Source organism: Anoplopoma fimbria, chromosome 8, assembly GCF_027596085.1.
Source record: "Anoplopoma fimbria isolate UVic2021 breed Golden Eagle Sablefish chromosome 8, Afim_UVic_2022, whole genome shotgun sequence".
Taxonomy (NCBI): Eukaryota; Metazoa; Chordata; class Actinopteri; order Perciformes; family Anoplopomatidae; genus Anoplopoma; species Anoplopoma fimbria.
In genome coordinates, this window is record NC_072456.1 from 20141458 (window position 1) to 20169264 (window position 27807).

The 27807-nt window shown below is 41.4% G+C and overlaps 1 protein-coding gene across 3 annotated transcripts; it reads left to right on the forward strand.

The window, feature by feature from the left end:
* The first annotated feature begins 294 nt into the window (after positions 1-294).
* On the forward strand, positions 295-26602 carry ap3d1 (adaptor related protein complex 3 subunit delta 1). Of its 3 annotated transcripts, XM_054603159.1 has the most exons (34): positions 295-603; positions 3580-3675; positions 4545-4625; positions 5350-5430; positions 5549-5656; positions 5864-5993; positions 6434-6573; positions 7067-7140; positions 7238-7287; positions 7464-7513; positions 7912-7960; positions 10200-10345; positions 10857-11005; positions 11120-11350; positions 12001-12232; positions 12398-12543; positions 12712-12853; positions 13654-13725; positions 13902-13977; positions 14428-14627; positions 14976-15049; positions 15417-15440; positions 16833-17001; positions 17210-17356; positions 17796-17849; positions 19654-19767; positions 20020-20181; positions 20591-20638; positions 21612-21801; positions 22011-22099; positions 22668-22753; positions 23018-23139; positions 23468-23547; positions 23703-26602. In XM_054603159.1, exons 1-34 carry the CDS (start codon positions 508-510, stop codon positions 23796-23798), a joined length of 3804 nt encoding a protein of 1267 aa, XP_054459134.1. In that variant the 5' UTR covers positions 295-507; the 3' UTR covers positions 23799-26602. The 3 variants fall into 3 exon arrangements, with proteins under 3 accessions (XP_054459134.1, XP_054459137.1, XP_054459136.1); XM_054603162.1 differs by lacking the exon at positions 17796-17849; XM_054603161.1 differs by lacking the exon at positions 15417-15440.
* Positions 26603-27807: the final 1205 nt, after the last annotated feature.

Sequence of the window (27807 nt, forward strand, 5' to 3'; positions counted from 1 at the left end):
GTCAGATCTAAAATCTAGTTGAATGAGAAGGTGTGGTTAAACTTTTCACTGGTACTGTATAATTGGTTATTTGTGGTCAACCTTCCTGAATGTAATATATTAATATATATATTTCATGTGGCTCATTCACAGAAGTTACCTTCCAATATTATGATGAATCATCACAAACAATCAGTGGGAGGAGGAGGTGGTGGGGGTGTATAGACCTTTAATTCCACTGATTCCCATCTGAGAGTCTCGCATAATGCTCAAGTCAGCTGACTTAAGACGCCATTTTGTCAGCCATTTCCTACCCTGATCCATTGCCAGCGTCTCTGCACACACAGCACAGGACGCCCCTGCCCGGCCTCGGTCCCCAGCAGCAGCAGCAGCAGCAGAGACAGCAGCAGAGACTCCTGCACTCACGGTCCCCGGGGGGGTGGATGAGAGACAGTCCACAGGGTCCGGTCGGCACCCACTTAGACCCCCAGAGAAAGGCGCTGAAGCGGTGCGAGTCGCGGGCTGAACATGGCTCTGAAGATCGTCAAAGGGAGCATCGATCGAATGTTCGATAAGAACCTTCAGGATTTAGTACGTGGCATCCGGAACCACAAGGAGGACGAGGTAAACCCGCCCGCCACCAACCGCTGTCAAATGGAACGTTTCGAACCTCACGCTCAGAAACGTTCTAAACGCAGCGCCCGACGACCGTTATGGCTGACCAGCTAACCGCTAACGCTGTTTGAATTAACGTTAGCCGGCTAACGGGTAGCTAACAGTCACTTTAAACAGCCGTTTTTTTTAACGTCTAACGGTCATTTAACGTTTGCTTAATAACAGCACGTTGTTGCTGACGTGTTAAAAAGACTTGACATGTCAGGTTTAAAGCGAAGAGGGTTGATGACAGCTAGCAGACCGAGCTAACTGTCAGTTGAGGGGAAGCAGCTCGATAGATTATCACAATTCATCAGGTTTAAAGGAGGATCATACCAGAGATTACTGCTAATGTGAACACTCTGATCATAAAGGCACACGTGTATCAATTGTGGGCCTTTTTAAGTTGATTCATCCGGGGTAGACGTGTCCAGGGGTCTTCAATCTGTCTGTGAACTGTCTCACCTGTTTCCATGGAGAGTCACTCGACCGTTGATCCAGAGCCCCTCGACCGTTGATCCAAATGACGTCATGCGCTCATTTCAGAGGCCCAACTTGTCTGTCAATGCACATTATGCTCAAACATGCAGACACCCCCATTCTGGTTGTTTCATATTAAAAAATTGCATCTTCTATACACTCAGCCAGCAGCTTGTTTTGATAGTCACATAAGTGATGGAAGGTGAGGTCATCCCCTGTCAAAAGATATGTGGGTGATGACAGGATCATCACAACCCGGCTGTGGCATAGTGGAGAGCAAGGTAGTTCTCCAATCAGAGGGTCGGTGGTTCGATACCTGTCCTTGGGCAAGACACTTAACCCCAAGTTGCTCCCGAAGGCTTGCCATCGGTGTGGACTGGATGTTGCATGAATGTTAGTTAGAGTCTGATGGTGGCACCTTGCATGGTAGCCTGTCATCAGTGTGTGAATGATATGTAATATACTACTGATTGTAAGTTTGGATAAAAGCGTCTGCTAAATGACTGTAATGTGGTGGGATGGAGCCAATAGAGGGCACTGTTTTGGGGGCAGCCACGTTTCAATGTCTCCCATCATTTCCTCTTCTGTGTTGGCTTTGGCGAACCCTGTTCCTGCTGGAGAGACATGGTAGATGGAGGGGTTGGCTGCGGTGCTGTGCACACCTGTCTCAAGCTGTAGGCCCGGTGTGAAATGTAGAGGTAGTGTGTCTAACCAGAGGGTTTTTGGATTTTAGTACCCTTCCAACGTGGCAGATTTTTCCTGCATGCATACATACAAGCATTTTAGGTTAAACCACCAGATATAATCATCTTTATTCACATTTTTCTTGGATATAATGTTATCACTTAATATTTTTATGTCAATCAAGCACTTAGATTGCTTGTTGCTCGAGGCTATCGACGCTTGATCTCTTGATTCAGTGTATGAGCTGAGATGTTCACCAGATGTAACCCAACCTTAGATAAGGTAGTGGTTGCCAAGTCAACACTGGACAGTTTGCTGAAATATTAATGTGCTACACGCCTGAGTGTGTGTGTGTGTTGACTTTTTTCTCCTGGTCAGCCCACAGTTTGTTTTTCGCATGCGTGCAGAGTCCTTGTATGGTTCATTCATTCACTCTGCCACCTACGCCTTTGGAACAGCCGACATACTGTAGGACAGGTGTGAGGAAGTGTAATTCTGTGAGATTAGTTATTGAATTTTAGGTATATATTTGTCATTGGCGTCTGTTTAAAACAAAAATAAAAAAGGTGTAGCACTAGTTAGCTTCTCATATACTTTCTTGGAAAGTAAAGGTCTCCAAGTTATCTCCAGCTCAGTCTGCATTGCTGGCTGATAGATTGTCTTTTTAACTATTTCAGTTCAGTCTGGTGATCTTGTATTGAATCCCTTCATTCTGCCTAGCCTCAGTTTCTCCAGGAGCAGCATTAGCAGAGCTCAGTCCTCCCCCCCTCGGCCTCCTCCTGTCACTGTGCTGTCTCATGACTGCACACACATGACCAGCACACACTCACACTCTACAGAGCGATGTGTGTGTTTGTATGGCAAGGTTGCTTCTCTTAACAATGGTTGACTGATTGCTCTATCTAGAGGTCTAACTGATATTGACCTCCACTGTTAAATGAAGTGTTCCTTCTGCTTTCTCTTTCTCATTGAAATCTAGTGTATTATAACAGGGTAGTAAGAACGGCTATTCTTTCACTCACTCATTCATTCATTAATTCATTCATTCAAGCATGAGGCTCCTGGAAACATTGAATTTGATAAGATACTTAAGAGGATGGGAGAGCTGTTGAGTCACTTATTAGCATTAGAATATCATAAAATAACCTGTGTAATTAGTGACTGAATGTTTTGCTCATGTTTATTATTTTTTGTTCTGTAAGCATGGGCAGTTTGTTCTCTGACCTGAGCTCATGTGTACCGTATTTAAGCGTGATCAAGTCATCAGGCCATGCACAATGAAAATCTTATAGACAAGTGGTGTGTGTGTGTGTGTCTGTATTGTATATCAGGAAAGGAAATATTTTTGGTCCACAAGCCACAAGCCACAAACCATATGATGTTTCAACTGCGACTTGGCACAGGGCCCCAAATGATGTATTTCAGCAGCCGGAAACCGGCTAGCCCTCTTGTTGAGCATAATGTGTCACAAGTCATGAATTTGATGACTTTAGACTTGGCATAACTTTAAATCTAACACCAATGACTCGTGACTTGAGTTTTACTTACAACTTAAAGCCCATAGTCAAAGAATTTGGCTGATGCAAGAATCATATTAAGAGAAGCAGCCTGCGTAGTGCTTAAATAAAGTCTATAGGCCACCTCTGCTGACTGGAGGATAGCAACAAAAGACAGACCAGGATTTTCTAGATTGTGCATGGTAGCTGTCTCCCTCTCCGGCTATGACTCCATCTAATCTGATTCGGTGTCTGTTTGTTTGTCCTCTCCTTTGTCTGCCCTCAGGCCAAGTACATCTCCACATGCATCGATGAGATCAAACAGGAGCTCAAGCAGGACAACATCGCTGTCAAAGCCAATGCCGTGTGCAAGCTCACCTACGTAAGATCTCTCAACACCCTCCACAGAATCAATTGCTCTTTCTGTCTCTCACTTCTACTTGAAACACATATTGAAATACACCATCATTGTTTAGATCTAAGCGTTAGCCCACCTGTGTTTCTTTTGATAGACACAGACAGACCATGTGGCTACTTTGGGGCACAACAGACTAAACACAATGCCAGTCTTTTAATCTCACAGCATTAGCAGGGTCATCAATTCAACAGAGTAACGCATAAGAACACTAACCAAACAACAGAGATACAATTTGATTTATAATCAATTCATAAGTATGTGGTTTGTAATAGGACCTTTTTAAGCAGGTAAGCAGGCATTGAATTTTGTGCCTTCAAGTTTTCTCTAACAGTTTCATGCTCTGCAAATGTGGCTTGTTGTGTTGAACATGCACACAATGTAAAATTCGGTTTGGTTATGATAACAGTAAAAGGGAGACGCTCCCAGACTTCTTTTTATAATAGCATCATGATGAATCGAGGCTTCATCAGGGGCAAATAGAAGTGACCAGTTACAAACCACTTAATACATCTTTATAAAGCAGGTACAAGACTGCATGAGCAAATGTTGTTCTGTAGCTGAATACTAGTCAATATACAGCCTAATAGCTATTAGCCAGCACTTGTTGAGGATAGTGTACAATTTCTGTTTAAAAGAAGGCACTCTTTCTATTTATAGCCTGGGCCCAACATTTAGGTTTGGATGGCTCTTTGCAACTGGCATCTGTGCCCACTTTCAGAGCATTCTGCTCAAATCATTTAGCCTCTCTGTGCACCACAGAGTCAGCTTACATCCCCCCTCCTCCTTTTATTCACCCACATCCCTCTCTGTCTCTTTTCTGTTCTGTGTTACAGCTTCAGATGCTGGGCTACGATGTCAGCTGGGCCGCTTTCAATATCGTTGAAGTCATGAGCTCCTCCAAGTTCACATACAAGGTAATAATCAGACGTATTGAAAATGCCGAACATTAACCCTGGTCACTTAATGGATAAATGGTCACGATGCTATGACTGTGGTGTACAACCAAGTGTACGTTTGTGAGGAAATTGGATACAACTCACGAGCTGTCCGTTTCTGTACCATTTTAATTAATTTATCCACATACAGTACATACTCAAAAAACATACGCACAAGCAATAGTAACACAATGTACTGCTACTGTACAGCTCCATGGAACTGCTGCATGTTGATGACTGTTTGTAATAACTGCATTGCACTGAGATGTACTGAAATTCACTATACAGTTCTCAACCTTTTGTAAAAAAAAAAAAAAAAAAAAAAGGGCCCACTTCTGATTTGTAAAAATCAAATCAAATTAGATGATAGAGAGAAGGCCATGATTCAGCAGATTTCTGAATCGTTAAAAATTCCCTGGTGAGTAGGACAAGCTTCCGGGGATTCGACAGAGGATAAAGCAAAAAAAAGTACCACTTTTCCAAATAAATAATAAAAAAATGAACTGAGCTGTGAATATGTTTTATGCCACTGTTAGCTGTAACTACAGATTTAATAAATATTGTGTTTACACGTTAAGGCTTTTTTTCTCAACCTGAGGATGTGTTGTGATTGCTGTGGTGATATTCAAACGTGAATAGCTGCTGTTCGGTTAAAATTGCAGCACAGTGTGTAATCGTTTCTGCTTTCCTTTTTGCCCTACAGAGGATTGGCTACCTGGCGGCCTCACAGTGCTTTCACGAGAGCACTGATGTCATCATGCTGACAACAAATCAGATCCGAAAGGTCAGTGATGTTCTTCCTCTGGCGCACTATGAATACTATTGACTTTTTCTCATCCCTCGTCTGGCCTGTTCTGTCTGGTGAACGATTCCTTTCTATTTTCTTTTCTTCTCTCTCTCAGGATCTCAGCAGTCCCAACCAGTATGACACAGGTGTTGCCCTAACAGGCCTCTCCTGTTTTGTGACCCCTGACCTGGCTCGGGATCTGGCCAATGACATCATGACACTGGTGAGTCGTGGAGAGTATGTCAAGAGGTTTGCCAACCAGCACTTGTATTCTTTAGTTTTCCTTTTCCTGCTACAGTTAGTTTCCCTCGTTAACGCCTCCTAGATCTTTATTTACCTCAGAACTGTCAGTCAGGAAGAGGTGTTATTCCTTTTTCTAGTTTTAACACAACCATCTCTGCTGTCTTTACTTTTTTTCCCCCCACCCTAGATGTCCCACACCAAACCCTACATCAGAAAGAAAGCGGTGCTGATCATGTACAAGGTGTTCCTGAAGTACCCAGAGTCCCTGCGACCTGCTTTCCCCCGGCTCAAGGAGAAACTGGAGGACCCAGACCCAGGTATCAGGACAGACGCTGCATTCAGTCTGTTACGCAGGAAGCTTGTGCTCTGTCACCTGAACCCTGTGAATTATTCAGCAGCTGAGAATATGAGATTAAGGAAGGCTCGTTTGTGATACTGCCACTGCTGTCTGGGAGTATTCAACAACTCACAGGACTATTTCTGTCGTGTAGACAAAAACGTGACACAGGTCATTTATCTGACTTTTATGGCATGTGACCAGGACCGTTCCAGTGGTGTCACACTTTGTTACTGTACATCAGTGAGACAATATTGATTCTGCTTTGTTGTAAAAACTACCGCCAACTGATGTCAAAAGTATATTTCAAATGTGATATAAGGTGTTAACAAATGTACCGTCTTTATTACTCGTTAAAAAAATAGTTTATGGCCTTTTATTCTGAGTAGTTTTTTCCTGATCACCTTTGTTCCTCTTTAGGTGTCCAGTCTGCAGCAGTAAATGTTATCTGTGAGCTGGCTCGGAGGAATCCCAAGAACTACTTGTCTCTGGCCCCACTCTTCTTCAAACTCATGACCTCTTCTACTAATAACTGGGTTCTCATTAAGATCATCAAGCTGGTAAGTAAACAGGAAACGGGGAACTTGAGTTTCTGGAGTGGTGATGAGATATGACATGAGGTCTTAAATAGCTGCCGTTCTCATTATTACCATGGATAAACAGCCACATACTATATACTGTGCACCACCAAGCCAGGGTTTTGTGTGACACTAGCAGTATTGCACCAATCATACGGGGATAAAAGAGGAATTGATACAAGTTTCTTCACCAGCATTAGAGATTGCATCGCTAAGCAAATTCTATTTATGTTAGCAGAAGCACCACCTTTTTTTTTTTTTTTTTTTTTTTTTTTTTTTTAAATTACAAGTTCACATCCCTTCTCTTGGAGTTGTTGGAAGTCAAATAGAAGTAAATTATTGCACATTTTCACAATACTCTCCTTGAATCCATCAGTGTTTATGAAAAGATTTTATTTATTTTATCAAAAGTTTAAATTCTGATGTGAGACACGATCTACTGTGTGTCATGGCACTCTTTGTGTTTGTATTACAGTTCGGTGCACTCACACCACTGGAGCCACGGTTGGGGAAGAAGCTGATCGAACCTCTGACCAATTTAATCCACAGGTGAGATGAAGCCCTAAATAGTAAACTTTTTCATAGTTGGTAAAAGCGGTTTGATCTGACGGGTGTATTAATAATAATCTGTCCTCCTCTCTCACAGTACCTCTGCCATGTCTCTGCTATATGAATGTGTCAACACTGTGATTGCAGGTCAGTACTTGTATTTAATGTGTGCAATGTAATGGTCTCATTCATTTATTGTGTGCTTTTGCTCTGTTTCAGTCCCTTTTTTAAAGAAGTAAAATCCACGTCTTAAAACTTTTTTTCTTCTAACAAGATGTTTAGTTCAGATCCAGGTCTAATAGTTTATTTTGTCCCCCATGCAGTGTTGATTTCTTTGTCCTCTGGGATGCCTAACCACAGTGCTAGTATCCAGGTAAGCCTCTGAGGTCCACTCCTCCATCTGCACTTTCCTACGGTTAAATATTGATCATAACCTTTTCCAACCCAGTCGAACCACAACGCATGCTTTCACCATGTTTCTTTCTGTTCACAAGTCTGTCTGTACAAACGCGTTTAAAGTTTGAACAGACAGACTATAGGACAGGCCATCAAGTCTCAGGAAGCTCTTTTTCTTTTGCTTTCAGTTGTGACTGTCATAAAGCATGAAAACATAATTTTGCACCATTTAAATATAAGCCCCATTTTTCCCACTTTTCTTTGTCTCCATTATGATTTCTATGACAAGATTGATTCTGTTGTAGAGAGGTTAACGGTGACGTTAATGGCTCTCCCTCTCTCCCCCCCTGCTCTCTTTCTCTTTCTCTGTTTCAGCTCTGTGTGCAGAAACTGCGAATCCTGATAGAAGACTCGGACCAGAACTGTGAGCCCTCTGTCAATGCCTGCAGTGTGTCATTTTCTCATTGTCTGCGTGTTTTTGGACTATGGAACAGTCCACCCTCTTAGACCCAAATAATGTAGACCCCCTGACTCTGGATAACTCGAACATTATGAAAGTCCCTCTCCTAATTAGGGGGCCTGCTATGAATACCAGTCACTATAACCCATTCTCACACAAATACTGTGTATGACACAGAAAGTGAACAACAGTGTGGTTTTCCCGGTCTGCTATTCTCAAACATAGGGCTTGGCTCTATAAATACACTCCCTTGCACACTTCCAGTTGAAGCTGAGAATCCTGCCATTCGAGTTATCTGGACACCCATACATAGATAGTTTTGTGTTTGAAGTAGACTATAGACCTCTGGTGTTAGAAGAGCCGACTGTAAACATGTGGTTTTAGGTTTTGTTTATCCTTTAACACACATCATAGTCATGCTTTAACTATTAAAATTCCAAATACATTGATAAGTTAAGCAGGTGAATGATCACAGCTTCCCTAGATTTTTGAAGATATTTTGCTGATAGAATCCGTAAGGTAAAGTGGCCATGCTGGAAGTCCATCATCGTTTAGAAATATTATACGCAAGCAAAATACGAAACACATTTAAGTTTAATTGAGATGTCTGTAGCCCTTACACCTCTGTTTTAGATGCATTGAGAGTTGATACAAACACCAGATGCAATAGATTTATTTTTAGAAATGTTTGCTTTTCCAGTCTCACATTTCGTCATTGTCTCCTGCAGCTGCACTGAGTTCATGTCCCCAGTCTTTTCTGCAATGTATTCACTGCAGAGACCAGGCTCACCTCACCACGGCAAGGTCACCCCCACAATAACACCTATTGATCCAAAAACTTGAGAGGCATTTGTCTCTGCCAAATTAGATGATAGAGAGAAGGCCATGATTCAGCACATTTCTGAATCTTTATAAATTCCCCTGGTGAGTAGGAAAAACTTCCAGGGATTCGACAGAGGATAAAGCAAAACAAAACTACCGTGTCCAGTGTGTGTGTTGTACCGTGTGTGTTTGTGTGTCCTTTCCATTTTTCTGTATGTTTTGTTATATATATCATAAAGATAATATCATATCTTTATGATATTTAGTTTGTGTCATTTTCATATGTTTTTTCAATGGAAGATAAAACAACAGTAATTTCTTCATAGTTTATTAACATATAGATATTTTTCGGATAAATACAATTAGGCCTTAGAGAGTGACTAGATTTAGGGAAGTGTAGTAGTAGTAGTAGTAGTAGTACTACTAGTAGTAGTAGTATAGTAGTAGTATCAACTGAATTTTTTGAAAATGTAGTGAAGTTTCAAAAGTGTTTTCTGTCCTCTGAAAACAAAGGACTCTGAAAAAATACATTTTCTACCACCAGGTATTGTATTGGTTGTGTTACTGCAGTCACAGTAAGGATAATCAGGTTTATTAATTATAGGAGCTTGAATAATAAAATACAACAACATACCTCATTGTTAAAGAGGCAATCTTGAAGATATCAGTCCTGGTTTATTTGGTGACGACCTATTTACTGGTTTTAACAGAAGATGTGGTTTAACACTACAGGTTCCAGAATTTCAAGAAGTCAGGCAGTAATTGCTGCACAAGTCTGCAAAGGGGAACGTAGTTCACTGAGAACTTGGAGGGCTGCAGCCTGTAGCTTGCCGCAAATCATCTGAGGCTCCTTCTTGTTTAATCATGGCATGCATTACTTTATCTATTTTTAATTTTGTAGCCATTTTTGAAGAGATAGCGAAAGATAGCGGTCTCTGTCAAGCTCACTGATGAACACATTTCATTGAACTACTTCACAATATACGTCAACTTGTATTTTGCCAGTAAAATTATTTATTTTATTTTATTTTGGTGTGCATTAGCATTAATTTGTTACAGCATATTTTTTTTCCAGGACTGTCACCACAAACGCCCAGTGTGTAATGGAATTGTATAAATATTTCAGTACTTCAGTCAGTACAATGAATGGGTCATAGGCTCAATCACCATTTTTTTTAACTTAAATCTTTTTTAACTTAAATCTTCGAAACCCATTTGGACATTTATTTAAATGAAAATCTTCAAGATTGCCACTTTCAATTTAGAGAATAATATCAGCTGATAGGATTAAATATACCTTCAATTTCTTGGGTGTGGAGAGCTGAGGGTGCCCGCTATATATCTGTTGTGAAATACGCTGATTATATGTTTGTTTTTGTAGTGAAGTACCTGGGCCTGCTGGCCATGTCAAAGATACTGAAGACCCACCCCAAGTCAGTGCAGTCTCACAAGGACCTGATCCTCCAGTGTCTGGATGACAAGGACGAGTCCATCCGCCTGAGAGCTCTGGACCTGCTCTATGGCATGGTAAGCAGCAAAGACATTTGTTTTTGCACATCAATGTGTTTCTCACATCAAGAATCTTTAATCAGTTCTCAGTTTAAATAATGTTACTTACTTACTTATTACTTTTCAGTGCAAGATAATCTCACTTTCCCTTTCGGAAAATAACTGCTGTGCTGAACAGGACAGGAAACTACCTCAGAACAGAAGTAATTGCAGTAGTCACCTGCCACTGGCACTGTTTATAGCTGGACTTGATTTACTTGATTGGTTTACTGTAAGTCTGTCAGTGATGGCACAGTTGTTGCTGGAATAGCTAATAGGTGGAGTAGAAACTTCTGCACAAGGTGATTACTCAATACCAGTGGGTGTTTGATGTTGTTTTATGTCATATGAAACAATTATATGATGTGTTCTCTGTACAATATATTACAGTCAATTGTGACGTTATGTCTCTTCTCTCTGGCTCGGTAGAACAAATAACTTTTCTTTTAAAGATTTGTGCATTTACATTTGAGCCTTTTTGCTCTCCCAGGTATCCAAAAAGAACTTGATGGAGATTGTCAAGAAGCTGATGCTGCATGTGGACAAAGCAGAAGGAACCACCTACAGAGATGAGCTGCTCACCAAGATCATCGACATCTGCAGCCAGAGCAACTACCAGTACATCACCAACTTTGAATGGTCCGTTGCTCCACACCAGCATTGTCTTAAATCTCCCTCCATGTTTGATAAACTTTCTTTGACGTCCCCCTATGACTTGATTTTCAACCGCACCTCTTCATATCTGCCTGACAGGTACATCAGCATCCTGGTGGAGCTGACCCGGTTAGAGGGCACCCGACACGGCCACCTCATTGCCTCTCAGATGCTGGATGTGGCGATCCGGGTCAAAGCCATTCGGGTCTTTGCTGTTGCCCAGATGGCCACTCTGCTGGACAACGCCCACCTGATGACGGGCAACGTGCAGCGGAAGGGCATCTGTGAGGTGTTGTATGCGGCAGCCTGGATATGCGGTGAATTCTCAGAGTACGTTGATTTCTCTCATTGAGACGCACACTTCCACACACCGGTATACACTGACTTAAGTCAAAGAAGACATGAACATAAGGAGGGGGCGATTCCCACGATAGGGAAGGTAAATCTGAAGTATTTAAAAAATGCTGCAAAAAAATGTCATGACTGTATTATGATAATAATAAGGTTTCCCATGAACCCAGTTTCCTGTAACAATGAATCCACAGGGAGAGATGATTGACAGCTTGGTTCAGATACTGTGCTTTCCACCTCTTTGTGTTTCCTTCCTCTTTAATTGTCCAAGTCGACATAAGCTCTTGTTGTTTTATTTACACACTTTTTTTACTTAAAAAAACGTAACAAACAACTTCGGTTTAAAATGATGTATGAATTAAAGAGTTCCCATTGTAGATAGTATTTCTGGAATAGTATGTTATTTTCAGATGTGTAGGTTATTTCAGTTGATGGATGCATTTCCAAACCTCTCTGACACATTTGCTGCTTCGTTTAGAACAGTTTTGGTTTTATCTTCTAAGAGGATCAAAGAACTTATTTTTATGAAATAATAATGAAATATTACTTCAGTGCTGTGCTGGAAATTGTGTTGTGATTAAATGTAGTTTTCAAACAGGCCTTTCTCTAAATCCGCCTCCTCTTCTTAGACACCTGGAGAACCCGATGCAGACTCTAGAGGCCATGCTGAGGCCAAAGGTGGCCACCCTACCGGGCCACATCCAGGCAGTGTACGTGCAGAACGCAGCCAAGCTGTTTGCCACCGTGCTTAAGAACCAGGAGGGGAACACGGACTGCACAAAAGCACAGGAAACCAGCCAGCTGATGATAGAAAGGCTGCCGCTGTTTGTCCAGAGCGCCAACCTGGAGGTGCAGGAGAGGGTAAGATGGAGAGATGCATATAAGTCACATCTGTTTTGTTTTGAGACTTTTCTTTTTGCCCTTTGACATTTGGCATCATATACATCACTAGGTTGCCCACTACATATGAATCTGACAAATGTCTTCTAATCTCCCTCTCTTCCTCACCCTCTCGCGTGTCCTCAGGCGTCTTGCATCCTGCAGCTGGTCAAGTACATCCAGAAACTGCAACAGAAGGACGTAGAAGTAGCGGAGGAAGTCATCGCTCTATTCGCTGGAGAACTCAACCCTGTAGCCCCCAAAGCACAGAAAAAAGTGCCTGTTCCTGAAGGGTGAGTTTGCTCAGTACATGAGGAACACACACACATTTTACATTATAGTATTTCTAATCTTTTTGAGTAAAACCCATAGGACTTGTTCATACCATTGTGGTCCACCAGCAAGATTAGCAGAAACGTGTATGTGTCTGTTAGTGTTGACCAGTGAGTTTGTTTGTGCAGTCTGGACTTGGACGCCTGGATCAACGAGCCTCCATCTGAGAGCGAGTCTGAGGACGAGCAGCCCAAGGCTATTTTTGCCAAGGAGGAACCCAAACACTCCCGCCCCCGTCACACAGAGGTGGACGAGAAAGAGCTGGCAAAGGTGAGCTGGTCAACGATTGAAGCATCGTTGAGCAGAACAAGCAACAATGTTTTATAAATAGTGTATTTCTACAGTAGTACATATATTTATATATATATATATATATTGCACCGCTTGTAACTTGAAGACATTCATATATAACTAGTTCAGTGCCTGTGTAGACTGGGACAAATGTCTGGCCTGTGGTGTTGCTGCTGGCAGCTTTCTCGAGTACTGCTCATATAAACAACTTCACACTGGACACTGCTTTTCCTTTCCCTTAGTAATCCTCAGTAATATACCTGCCATGACATAGTTGTGTCACTCACACCCCCAATACGCAGATACTTACAGTCTTAAATACTGGTGAAATAGGCCTACAGTCTGGTTCACAGGAAAAAAAACAAGGGGCAGATTTTATTCCACGTAAGCAACTAAAAGGACCCCAAATAGCTATAGACTTATTATGATGTTTTAGATATGATATAATATAGAATTATTAACTAATTGTACTCTGAAAACAATAACAAAAGGCCCCCAAAGCACAACGTCCCCTTCAAACACTTATTCATTGTAATTTCTAAGGTAACAGGCAGCAAGGTGATATGACTTCATTTACAAGCTAAGAGGACAAAAGCTTAACAAAAACACCAAAAAAACATGCCCGTTTGATACCGTGTTTTTCAATCTTGACATAATCATGCAGATTTCTCTGAGTTCTACTGTGTTCGCCCATGTGGTTTGCCTCTAATGCTAAACCGAGCTATGACGTGCCTTCATTGATTTATTCATTGTTTTTTTATTTATTTTTTTATCCCCAGAGGAGAGAAGCCAGAAAGCAGGAGCAAGCCAACAACCCGTTCTACATCAAGGCCTCCCCGTCCTCTCAGAAGGTGTGCTTACCAACCCTTTCCACTGCACATGTCTCTGTTGAATCCAGTCTGTTGTATAAGCAGTAGTTACAGTATGTGGAATACCTGTAGTTAGACTTGTGTATAAAATGTTTACATGAGTAAACGCTGTGTGTGAAGCGCAAGTAATGATTTAAATGCATGTTGTGTTTGTGTAGGTGTACCAGGAGGCCCCAGGAGTGGAGCACATCCCAGTCGTGCAGATTGACCTCAGTGTGCCTCTCAAAGTCCCAGGTAGCACACGCTGTTACAAAACTACTACAAAACATTCATTTCACACTAACAACTTTCAAAATGATACAAAATTGTACTGCCATCATACTAGAAGTCATGCTATAATTATTTTAGAATGCACAATCATTTGGGCAAAGCGTCTTTGGCAATTACACGCAGCAGCAAAGAGAACATTATTAAAGTTTGACAGCAGCGATATGATTGGTTTAGGAAGGTTGTGGCATAATGTGTTTGGTTTAACTTGGAGTGAACGCTTCTAGTCAGCTGATAAGAATATAGGCCAGAGAGAGGGAGACATAGATTGTGAAAGAATAAGAGCGAGAAGAAAGTCTCCCTGACTTAACCATGCTAAGCTTCATCTTTCTGGCTTAATTTCAGTGTTTTTCTTTTTATATCTGTCTTTATTATTAAAATACGACATCATACATGTTGCCGTCCCGTCTCCCACAGGTCTGCCTATGTCTGACCAGTACGTGAAACTGGAGGAGGAGCGTCGGCAGAAGGACAGAGCAGAGAAGAAGAAGAAGGATAAGAAGAAGAGGAAAGAAAAGCGCAGCGGACGAGGGAAGAAACATGATTCAGGCCCCGAGAGCGAGGAGGACATCACGCCTGCGCACATGGTCGACATTGTTACCGAGGAGATGCCAGAGGTACAATGGAGCTGTGTAAACATCACAATGCGTTTTTAAAGGCATCATGACTCAGAGTATTAAAATACATTTGATTTCAATGTAATTATGGACATAACACAGTATAGGTCATTTGTTCTCTACCTAATACGGGAATTTAATTTAACTGTAAACATCTGGACATGAATATCCGTCAGAAGTGAATACCATAACTGTTTACTTAGTTGTTTCAATTCGCCACACTGAGACAACTAAGACTGGAAATCAATATCTCTACAGATCGCTTCACATTTTGTGTATTGTGGTGTATAGATTTACTTCAAAAGTTATTAACTCTGTGTTATTGATTTTACCCTCTCATTACTTCAGAATGCCTTACCGAGTGATGATGATGACAAAGATCCCAATGACCCTCACAAAGCCCTGGACATCGACCTGGACAAGTGAGTCCACACAATGTAGATGTATATGTACTCTACATCTCGTGTAAATGTAACTATGGACATATTGTTAGAGTTGCTGAAACCCATCATTTACGTATCTGACTAAGTCAATCAACCAGTCGCTGAAACTTTAGATTTTTTGTCCAAGTTTAGAGCTGAGGAACACTGAAGTTGAATCTTGAATGTCTTTCTTTTTTAATCTGGATATCTTCTCAGTCTGATTTATTTCCTGACCTTCCCGGCCGTGGTGTCACAACCGATGTGACTCGGCCCTTTACCTCCCCTCACTCCTTCTCATGGCGTTCTGCTTTCTGCTTCCCCTTTTCTATGCCTACACACACCCATCACTGCCTCTTTGTGTGGGCAGCTTGTTGGAGATGGCTGGGCGAAGGTGAGTAGCACCCCAGCTGCAGGACCTGGGCTACATGGATTGCCACTCTTGTCTTTCTCTCTCTGTCTAAATAGCTGTCTTGCTCCTCTTACTAACATAGCTGTCCAGTCTGTCCGGGTAGTTTGCAGTACCCGCTCCCTTTTATTTTTTTGCTCTTCTTTCCCAGTATTTTCAATATCGATCATTGCAGCCTTGGACCCAGTCTAATATCTATAACCCTTTTCTCTTACCCTGCTTCATTTTTAAACTTCTATAATCTAGACAATATCAGCAGCATATCTTTTCTAAACAAACTGTTGCTCTGTCTTTCAAAGAAGAAATATCTTAATAAAAGGTATATCTTCAATAAGAGTTGCATTGGTCCATATTTAACTATTTTTACTGGCTGCTGCTGATTTTGTCAGGACTTAATCGTTCACCACCTGTCATCTTGGAACAGACTCCTGAAAGCATTTTGGCCCTTAAGACAATCAGCATCAATCTGCTTTTAGGAAACTTATCCCAGGAGTTGGGTACTTTAATCCTTTTGCTCACATTTACCAGATCCTCCTCAGTTCAGCAGACATACCATGCCTCCAAATTGTCCCCAGCTGTTCTTTTTTTTTTTTTTTAAGGGAATACTCCTTGCCTGCCTTTGGTGGAAATAACAAGCACATGTGCCTTAAGACCAATGCATTGATTTACAGTAGATCATTTCAATATGTTTTGATAATATAGGAGGTTAAACTCATGTTTAAGACTAAGAAATGAAAAAAAGTAGAGATTGTGCTGTAGTTATTGTAAACATCTGGAGGAAACTGTGTTTAGAACATACATTTCTGACAAGGCTGTCTTTTGCTAGAAATCTCCCTCACTTTAATGAAAAATAAGCAAGAAAATTAGTTATTTCTAGAAAGTTAAAACAACAGTAATGAATGCATCTTGATTAAAAAATAGCTAGACTGAAATAAAAACCTTGATGAGGCCAGACTGAGAGCAGTGTGGCTTTTATAGAGAATAACCAGCAGGGGGCTGCAGTGCATGTGGTTATGCTTCAAAGGGTCAGGCTTGGGGAAATAAACTTGACAGCTCTTATTAGTTCAATATGGAGGAATTTATTGGTGTAGTTTCTTGCTGTCGAGGAAGTTCCAGTGCTTCTAGCTCTGCCAGACGAATGGCTTAATGCAACGCTTTGAATGAGACCTGGCTGCTGCACAGCGCAGAATATGTGCCTGAATACAGTAGATCTCTGCACCCTGCAACCCTTGTTTACCTTTTCTAACAATGCCAGAAAATACAGTATTAAATATTTTCAGATGATGGCACCAACTCCAGGTGGACCATAATCTCATCATAAATTCTCATCTAAACAAAATACAAAATGTGTATCTCTGCCATTTTTCATTCGTCCAGGCCGCTCGCCGACAGTGAGAAGCTGCCAGTCAGGTCACATCGTGCAGCAGAGGTTCTCAAAAGCCCGGCTGAAGATGGAGACGCAGAGTCTGCCGCTGCACAGGAGCCCAAGAAGAAGATCAGCAAAGAAAAGAAAGAGAAGAAGAAGGACAAAGACCGGGATAGGAAGGTGAGGGTAACATGTCTTCCTGGAAACCACACATGCCTCATTCTGTCTAACTGGTGCTTTATGGGTGTATATTTATGGAGCAGTCTGAGCGAGAAGGGGGGGAAAAACAACAAAGACCTGTCAACCAGTATGATGTGATGAGTCAGAGGTTGTGGTTCTCAACCTTGTTGTGACACACAGCTGAATTTATTTGGGGTTTTTTCTGCAGAAGAGCAAAGACGATAAAAAGAAGAAGAAGAAACACAAACATGAAGAAAAGGGGGAGGATCTTCTTGGGGGTCAGGAAGACGAGCCTGTGGTCCAATCAGAAGAAACCAGCGAGGTGGCTGCACCGCCCGCCTCCAACACTGCTGAGGTATGTTCTCACAAAAGAGCAGAGCGAGGCCGTTTCTAACCTAGCAACAGAGTTCATAGCTAAGATCTGACTTGACCCAGAATTCTGATTTAATTAAAGAACCTGATCTTAAAATTCATGATTAAAAATGGCTGAAGAATATCATTATGTGTAGTCTACAGTTTCTGCTTAAATGCTACACGCACACAGATATCTTTGATCATTTTCATTGACTCAACACTCCCATTGCTTCCTCCCGGCTTGTCTTTCGGCTTTAGTGATCAAGTATCAGTTACCTCGTAGCGGACTTCGCAGTCTCTCGCCAAATACTTGATTTATTCATGGAATAGAACAGTGTAATCTCTGTATCCATTTTCATGAATAGTATAAAGATACAGAACCTGTTTGGCCCTCGCCCCTCTCACCTCCTCGCACTCCTCTCCCTCCCTCCCTCTTCTAGGTTTCGGATCTGGATTTCTGGCTCTCAAACGCTCCAGTGCCCTCTAACGCCCAGGTTGAGTCCCCCCTCCCTCCCTTTCTCTCTCTCTCTCTCTCTATCTATCTATCTCTCTCTCTCTGTCTCTCTATAACTCTCTCTCCTCCCCTTATCTCTCCAGTTCAATACTCCATGTTTTATTGATCTACCTCATATATATTGTTTTTTGCCATATGTTATCTCTCTACTGTCTCTTGATTTTTATCAGTTTGTTTTGTTTTTTCACATCTTCAGCACCTCACCTTTTTGACACGACTCCCTCACTTTCACAGGTCACATAACACTTTTTCCTCTCTCACTCTACAGCCTTCCTCTGTTGCCCAGCATGTCTGTATGTCTGTGTGCACAGTATGTGTGTATTTGTCTCACGATGCCAGTGGTTCTCTTCCTCAGCTTTTGTTTTGCTCGCTGGGTGTCGTGTCGGTCTTGAGGTCAAGGTAGATGTCGTTATTGTTGTGTTGGTGATGGTGACAAGTGAGCGGAGGTTGTTTGAGGCTCCCTGGAATGTGGCTTGGAGTCATTTTGTTTTTTCCTGTCGCCACCACGTCACCACGTGTCCATCTACTGCTTCCGCCATGATCACATGTGGGGTCGTGCTCTTCTTTGTTTCTGTTTGACCCTCTTGAGTGTCGAAACTGCACACAGAGAGGCAGAAAACATAATTTACAAATATTCCTTGAAGTCACGTAGAGTTAAAGCTACCGTGGGAAAAAAAATTTATACTACTAGAAGCGCTATGCAGATGTGTTATGAGGAAAGAAATGTATTCAACATGTTTGTTAGACCTCAAGGATTCACACTAACATAACTTTTGTTTTGTTTACGAGATAACCTTACAGGGCACCTTTTTTTAAGTTGCTCTTACCTAATGGTTCATCATCATTTAATTAAAGGTATCGTATAACCTTTTAATAATGAGCACAGGAGGACATTTTTATCAAAAAAGAAAATAACTGCTTTTGATTGTAAGGATTTGTTACCTAGTGGCTAATTCCCCCATTTCCAGTCTTCATGCTAAGCTAACAGACTGCTAGCTACACCTCGATATTGAATAGGCTTATACAAGCTCATCTAACTCTCAGCAATAAGTCGAATAAGCAGATTTCCCAAAATGTGACACTATTCCTTTAATCGTACCAGATAGCTTGTGACATTCAACACAGTGGTGTACCTTCTATTACTTCTTCTCTGTTTCTATTGAGTTTGGGAAGACCAGGTATTTCAAGCATTTTAACTTTTGGGTTTTGAGTAATTCTGTTTTTAAATCATGTGAGCTGTCAGCCCTGAGGTAAAACCACTTCTGACCTAGAAACGCCCTTTGAAGACACTCCTCGCAAGTCTTTTGTGGAAGACTTGTTTTCGTATTAGTTGTCACAGTGGACCCAGAGGGAGCTTCATATAACGTATGTAGGCACAAGGATCCTGTAAATCATGGATCTGTTGACAGCTGCTATTGTGGCTGGTTAGTACAGCCTATCCAACAGCACAATAAAAAGCCACTGCACATGTTCAGATACCTACAGACACTTTCTCAGGCAGGCACATTTGTGGATCTGTCATTTGGCTGGTTAGTAGTCTTGCATGTGAGGCTCTGGGATTACCTAATCAGGTTGCGGTATCACAGAGCTTGTATGTGGCAGCTGATCACAAGTTCCTTTTTTTTTTATTTTTATGAATGAGTGAACCCCCTTACTTAATTTAACCTCTATCAACACCGAAGTGGCAAACACTGCCGTATGTGTCACATGCTATGGTTTCTAACTGCTAATGCCTTTGTGTGTTTTTGTGGTGGTGGTGTGTGTATGTGTGTGTATGTGAACAGGAAGCAGCCACCTTAGCAACAGAAGCAGAAGCGGCCCCTGTGCCTGAGGCAGCCTCTGGCACGGCGCCAGACTCCGAGCCTGATGAGCCCAAAGACAACGAGCCGGAGGAGACTGTGAGTCACCGATGATGACGCCGTATTTGCGAAGTAGAAAGTTTTTGCCGTGGTGTGAGAGATTCCAGTTCACAATGACCTGACAGGATGCTGCACATTGGCAGCTCTTATTCTCACACGTTTGTGTAAATGATGTACCACAGATCTGTCAGTTTCTTATCTGATCTCTGGAGGAATATTTCTACCAGTAAACATGTTTCATTAACAGAATATCTGCTAAACTGTTTCTGTCTTCCTTGTGGCGTTCTCAAGGATAAGAAGTCCTCCAAACACAAGAAGAAGAAGCAGAAAAAGGAGAAGGAGGATAAGGAGAAGAAAAAGAAGAAGAAGCATCATCACCATCATCACCACAGTGACGGAGGTGGAGAGGAGTCGGTGCAGAATGGCACCGTGGAGGAGGAAGAGCCACTGCCGGTCAGTGTTTGTCATCAGAGTTAAACAGCTTAACCTCAGTCAAGTGTGAATGAAAACATTTAGCACACTCTCAGCATATACTGTTTTTATTCTATGCCTTGAGAAGAAAGAAGCAAGTCACATGCACTCACCTCAATGACACAAATAACCTGATGCTGCATTTAGGCTGTATTATTTATCATCCATTTGATGTGAACCTCTTGCCTCCACCGTTTAAACAACCTGACTGCAGCAGACACACACACACACACACACACACACACACACACACACACACACACACACACACACACACACACACACACACACACACACACACACACACTGTGTGAACCAGCTCCTGTTGCCTAGTTAGCATACAAAGTGACAGAGAATGCCCGATCTGACCTGAGCTCCTCTCTCCTTTCAGCCGATGTCCAATTACTGCCTGCTGGCTGAGAACTCCTACATCAAGATGGTGAGTGATGGCGAGATGCTTCTGAAGTAGGGACTTGTACCACTGGATTTGGATAAATTCAGCTTTTCACTCATCATCCTAAATAGTCTGGCCTCAATATCATTTACTTCACAATATCTAAAGCTGCATTGAGGCTCCTCTGACAGGGCTGTGTTAATTCACTTTATAAAAACAGAGGGATGATGAAAAGATTAGCATTAGACATGGGTTTGTTTGCTAGATTACAACGCACACTTTTGTCTGCTTACTGAGAAGGAGAAATGTATTTAAACATCTGATGGACCTTGTGATGTTTGCCCTCAATCGGCTTCGTTATTGTGACGTCTTGATGTGTCATCTCTGCAGTTTTATTAATTAATAATAAGATCCAGGTTGTGGAAAATCCTGCATTTTTCCCATGACATTGAGCGAATTCTAACCGTCCTCTGCGTACAGGAATATGGAAATAATCGTGCTAATGTTACTGTTTTGGCTGTTGGTGTTAATGTGAAAAGTATTAAATACAACAGTAGCAGTAATTAAAAAAAGAACGTATGCAGATCCTCTCCTTTTCTCTCCCTCTCTTCAAAGACAATGGAGGATGCTAAACAGGTACTAGTTAAAGTTCTGTCAGCGACAGAATATTATTAAAACCCTTTTCTACATGTGTTTCTTTCTGCTCTTGATGCTCTACACGGACTCACTTCCAAGGCCGACTATGTTAACGTTTCTGAGAATGATTCTGTCCTTGTGATTTTTTTTTTTTTTTTTTTTCCTTTTGCTCTGACTGGTTTCTTGGAAACGGCAATGTGTGCTTTGGTGTTGGGTTCATGAATAAGGATTTGCTGTGTTTACTGTTTGTCTACTCTAAATAATCATTCAGTGAATTACAAGGAGGGAGGTTAAGACAGCTGGAATTTAAACAATCATTCCCCATTCAAATTATTTAATAATAAAAAAATACTTTTTTTTTTTTTTTTTTTCTCCCACAAAGGAAAATGACATCCAGGGAAACCTGCAGGATGGCAGTCAGGTGGTGGTGTCTGTTATATTTGAAAACAAGTGTGAACGCTTCCTCAAATCCATGGAGTTCAACGTCCTGGACTCTCTCAACTCCAAGCTGCAGAGGCCAGAGGGGTCGGGTCCACACGATGGCCTCACCGTCCCCTTCCAACTTCCACCCGGTCAGTGGTTATCTGACAAATGTTAACTTAAGTTGTTAGAGTGGATTTCCCTAAGAGATACTCATGCAAAACATACCACTTTCTGTATTTTGTGTTGAGTCATTGTGTTACCTGTAGTGTTCCAAAGTGGTGTGTACATGATTGTAGTTATTTTGGGAAGTTTTGTTGAGTCTGATTACTTAGCTGTGAACTTTTCTCCTGTGCTTCAGGGGTGTCCAATGAGGCGCGATTTGTCTTCGCCGTGCAGAGCATTGTGATGCCACAGAAACTGAAGGGAACTCTCACCTTCATACTGAAGGTCTGAAGGATTCACACACACACACACACACACACACACACACACACACACACACACACACACACACACACACACACACACACACACACACACACACACACACACACACAAATATGGAAAAAAAGTTATTATATAATATTTGAAACCTGTGTTGGTATAATATTTGAAACCAATCAAAGCTTCCATTAAGTGCAGTAAAGCTGTTCATATTCATTTTTAAATGCTCTGATATTATCCACTTTTTATTTTATTTTTTATTTACTTTGCTGCTGCTATCCCAAAGATGCCGTATATAAATCGGAATGGATGAATATTGTGGAGTTAGATTTGTGAAAAAGTAATAGTCGATTCCACTCGTGTCCAAAACATTCTGGATCCAACAGGGAGGCGTAGTAGTTCAGAAGCTGCATGCTTAAGCGAAACAAGATAATCTAACAAGCTCCAGGTTACATTTTGGTATCTAACCTTTTACCTAGATATCTCTATGGGTCTTGCAGGCCAAAATAGAATTGTTCAAGTGCCACGTTACTCTTATTGATTATCTGTATCTGTTGTTGTGCTCCCACAGAATGAGGACTCCTCCACTCACGAGAAACTGGACTTCAAACTGCACTTTACCTGCTCATCCTACCTAATCACTACTCCCTGCTACAGGTAGGTGTTGTGTTTCACACCACATTACAACCCACATCATGTTCTCAAAATGTTCATGTCATCTGCACTGTATTTTCTGTGTAAAATTGGAAATGTGTGATTGACAGTTGCAGCAGAGTAAATATCAGTGGCTCACTAAAACCGTCTGGGAACCGTGAATATCTTTTGTCGTTTGGTTATTAGTTTCTGAGTTGTCTTAGTTCTTTGTCATGTTTCCGTCGAGGAGAAATTGCAAATGGAGTTTCTTTTGTTTTGTTTGGCCAGTGATGCGTTTGCAAAGCTGCTTGAGTCGGGCGACCTGAAGTGCAGCTCTCTCAAACTGGAGGGAGTCCACATGCCCTTCCACCACCTACTGGCCAGGATCTGCTTCCACCACCATTTTTCTGGTACATATACACACACACACACACCAGGCCACATAATGTTTGTCTCAAGTGACAGACTTTTGCACTAAAACATCAAGGTACTAGATGAGTAAAGTGTTCCACTTACAGAGATCAACAATACAGTGCTTGTCAGAAATGTATGACCATCATAGAAAAGTGTTTGAAAGTCTAATAGGTTTCTGTGTTGGTAAACCTCCCTTGCAGCATTAGATTGTGCTTATCTAGTAGGCCCCATGTGGTAAAGAAACATCAATATAATCTGATCATATGATTGCATGCAGTTTTTTGTGTTTTTGACATTTGTGGTCTTATTGTCTTGTTGGATTAGTTGTGGAGAGGATCGACTCCTGTGCCTCCATGTACAGCAGGTCTATCCAAGGACACCATGTCTGTCTGCTGGTCAAAACTGTGAGTGAAAAAATTAACCTCTGCGACCGAGATTTTTAATAACCAATCATTATGTTTTTTCAAAAAGTAGACCTTCAGATTGTGAGCTTGACTTTCTCTCTCTCTCTCTCTTCTCTCTCTCTCTCTCTCTCTCTCCCCTTCTGTCTTCCTCCCAGTCTGGTCAGACAGTGTCCATTGACGCTAAATGTGACGAGCCAGCGCTGCTCGGGAATGTGCTGGATGAGATCAAGCAGACCTTCTCTCAGTGCTGATTGTGTCCGACAGCCCCAGGGTGCCCCTGACCCCTCCATGCCGACCCCTCCCTCGCTGAAACACAACATAATCATGTTACGAAACACTGCGGCTGGCACCTCCAGCATCGCCCTATTTATTAGTCCTCAGATTCACAAGATTTCTATCCCCTTACCTTCTACTTCAGTGTCCCACACTCTGTTGTTCCGCTGCACTCTGAGCTCTGTGGTGATCCCCCGACACTTGATGTTGTTTTACAGACTCGCTGTATACATGCATCGTCTTCTCTCTTCAAAGCCCTTTCATCTTCACCTCTTCTGGCTTTTGAACTCCCAACAGCCACCCTGTTCTTCCCCGACTCTGACTCTATAATGTGCTCCTGTTTCTGGATGCCCTAGCATCCTCTGCTTTTTCCCCCATGAACCTCCGCCCTCCACTTTGTCCACAAATCAGTCTGTGACAGTCATGTAATGTAACGTTGACAACTGGAAGTTTGCTGTTGATGGTTGAATTGTGATTTTACTGTTTTTGAAGGGTTTATTTTATCTTTGGTTTGTTTTTCTTGTTGTTTTGTCTCATTTTTTTGTTGTTTGAAACCTGTCTGCGCCTTTCTCTCGCCCCCTTCTTTCTGCCCACTAAACATCGGTCTAAATTCTTTCTGCCCACTAAATAGCAGTGTGTGTGTGTGTGTGTGTGTGTGCTGTTTGGCTTTGTAGGCCTGGAAAAAAACGTGTGACTGACTCTCTCTTAGACTGCTCCCAGCTGGAAAAATGGGGACTCTCACCTGCTCACAGTTAGAAACTGCAGTGAGAATAGTGCAGAGATGAAACCACAGCTACATAGAAGGTATTGGCTTTGAACTTCTGTCAGAGCCGCTAACCCACTTGCCTTTTGGCTCAGAGCAGATCTGCGTGTGTTGGTTTTGGTGATTTGCACAGTAGATCAGTGGTTTTGCTCTGTGCCTTAGCTGTGCAGTCTGACCTACTCCAGCGCTTCATGAGTCTTGTAGAGCCCCGCCCCCCCGCCTCCATTATATCTGCTCCCTGATCAGCTGTGCTAAACTGCAGTTCGACCCCCCCAAAAAAACCTTGCAACATATCATTTCTTTCGCATGTCAAAGATTAATTGGAAGGCATGAGAGTATAAAAATGATTGAATGAAACTCCAGAGCAGAAGTGAAATGTGAGATTTGTATTCCATCACAGGACAGTTTCTGGGGTCACCATTATCAGCCTCCTCTTTTACTCAAAGATGATTCGGTTAGTTGTATAGATGATATTATATTATTGTACTACACAGAAGGATACTTTCATTTCTGTGAAACTGCTATGGTGCAGAGGGTCTTCATTTGTGTCACCACAACGTAATCTGGCATGAAGAGAGCAGCACATGTTACATCACTGCTCAGCCTCTTTTCTCTAGAAAGGATGATTACGACTGGCTGAGGAATAACAAAGTTACACAATCGACGTACAGCATCTCTAATGTTAACAAATTCGGGTTGCAATTGAGGGCAGCAAGTGGTCAATGGTTTTAGGTTCCCTTTCAATCAGTATTAGGCAACATAGCTTCCACTGTAAGGAAGCGTCCACCCTGTGAACGGCAGAGTGCAGTTTTGTCTATCTTCATGTGAAATCATGCGAGACATTTACGCCTGTGCCACTTTGACATTTGCATCACAGTAACTACACCTGGGTTGGCTGACACCCACCTGGTGTCTACCCAGAAAAAACCCCCAATGTTTCTTTTTCCCCTTCAGAAACTGCCTTGCCACTTTCTTGTACATTGACATTTTTCAGAAGAAATGGCCTCCTCTTGGAAAACTCTGAGGTACTTAATGTTTTTAGTTTGTGTCATTCATGTCTGAGGTCACTACCCGGTCCAGCACGACTTAACCTTGTAGTAGCAAGATAAAAACTGACTCGGTAGCGCCTCTGATCACATATACTGGTAAGGCCCTCTTCATATCTGTCTGCTATTGTAGATAACTACTATGATAATGATGTCTGTGACCTGGAGATCAGGTCAGCCATTCCACAAGATACTCTGTCCTGTACTAGAAGTCTGAATACAGAACTGATCAGCTGTATTTCAGGAATGTCAATAGAAAGTAGGTATGTATGTATTCCCTGTTCCTGAAAACGACTGATATAAGAGAAAACAACTCCCCTAATCATACTTTATCCTGATTCTGATCATTTTCTTGTGCATACTATTTGATTAAAATTTGTATATTGCATGATTAGGAATGTACACTTTTTATTTCCTTTTTTTCTGTTCCATTGACATGCTTACACAAAGAAAAAACTTGTCATTCCATTTTGTCCTTTTTCTTTATATTTTTTTTTTATGACGTTTACTTGGCCATTCTCTATTTTTCATGGTATTGTGTTTTTATCTATTCTAAGTTCAGACAATTAAAAAAAAAAAAAAAAAAAAAGTGATATCGTTGAATGTTTTAAATTATTAAACAAAGGGGAATGGAGGGGGTTATATGTGGTGTCATGACACTGAGGGCATGGGGCTCCGAATGTTAAGTTGAACAGAACAGGTCACATGAAGCAGTGTACTGAGAGGCAACCCACGTTGTCTTAATTCTCTATTGGTTCAGTTGTAGTGAGTTATTTTACCCAAGTTTGGCTTGTGACATTGAAGTATACTCTGGTATGACTCTGACTTTGGAAGGTCCTGTCTGTTTATTTCTCCATATTCCATTATCAAGCTGTACAATGTAAAATGTTTTAAAGGGGACAACATAAATTATCTACATTCCCTTTAAGGAAAAGTCAACCCAAATTGAAAAAATAAAGGCTATAAGAAGCTGCTGTAGTCTTTTTATTGTGTTACAGTGAACCAATAAACACCCACATATGCCAAAATGCTTAAGATATTTTTATGTGAACAGATGTGTAACAGAATAATGAGTGAGGGGGATGTATGGTGGTTTTATATACTGATTTTTCTTCATTTAAACACTTGAATATGTGCAGCTGAACATATTGCTTTGAACTTCATTTCCCAAGAAGCTTTGCAAGAAAGCGGAAGTAATGAATCTATTTACTGACTTACAGCAAGCAGCTGAGTTTAGTAAAGTTAACCTCACAAAGCTGCAGGTTTTGGGTGTTTTTAGTTTGACTATAACTAGTTTATTTAAACATAAATGTCGCTCAACCGACGCTGTTTTATGTGCGATAGCAACACACCCGAAAGAGGGGACATGCTAGCTTTGGTTAGCATCACTGTCAAGCTAACTGGGATACGTTTCCTGTTTTCCCTTTCAACATAAAAGCCCTTCGCTAAAGCCGTTAAGCGTTAACTGGAAACGTTGTACGAAATAACGGCTGAGCAAACGTTTAGTTTTGTAACTAAAGTTTAGTTTTGTGTTTTTGGGGACAATCGGTTCGTTTCAATGGGTTAGCGTTAGTATTGTCTTTAGTTAAATATATTTCGAAATAGCCTGAAAACCAATGGAAAAGTGTTTATCTCGAAACTAATTTGATAAAACATAGCTACGGGTGTATATATAACAAAAAAATATGATGGCATACGGTGACGTTAACGTGAAAGCAGTTTACGTATCGAACAAAAATGTTCAAAATGACAAATATGAGCTTTATTTTGAAAGCCGTAACCGGATATGGACACGATACTGTCTAAACTAAACTTGTCAAGCTAACCGGGATAAGTTCCCCGTTTTCCCTTTCAACATAAAAGCCCCTCTTTAAGACGTTAACTGGAACCGTTGTACGAAATAACGGCTGAGCAAACGTTTAGTTTTGTAACTAAAGTTTAGTTTTGTGTTTTTTGGGGACAATTGGTTCGTTTTTAGGGGCAGCAGATTTCAATGAGTGTTAGTAATGTCTTTAGTTAAATATATTGCAAATTAAAAAAAACAATGGAAAAGTGTTTATCTCGAAACTACATTGATAAAAAGAAAATAAACAGTACCAATAAAAAGTTTGGACACACCTTCTCATTCAATGGTTTTTCTTTATTTTTATTTTTATTTTTTTCTACATTGTAGATTAA

Bases quoted from the DNA above. Each gene is read 5' to 3' on its own strand.
- ap3d1 (XM_054603159.1), top strand. From the start codon at position 508: ATGGCTCTGAAGATCGTCAAAGGGAGCATCGATCGAATGTTCGATAAG. The intron at 11,006-11,119 runs GTCCGTTGCTCC...TCTGCCTGACAG, and splicing joins TACATCACCAACTTTGAATG to GTACATCAGCATCCTGGTGG. The intron at 13,978-14,427 runs GTAGCACACGCT...CGTCTCCCACAG, and splicing joins TGTGCCTCTCAAAGTCCCAG to GTCTGCCTATGTCTGACCAG.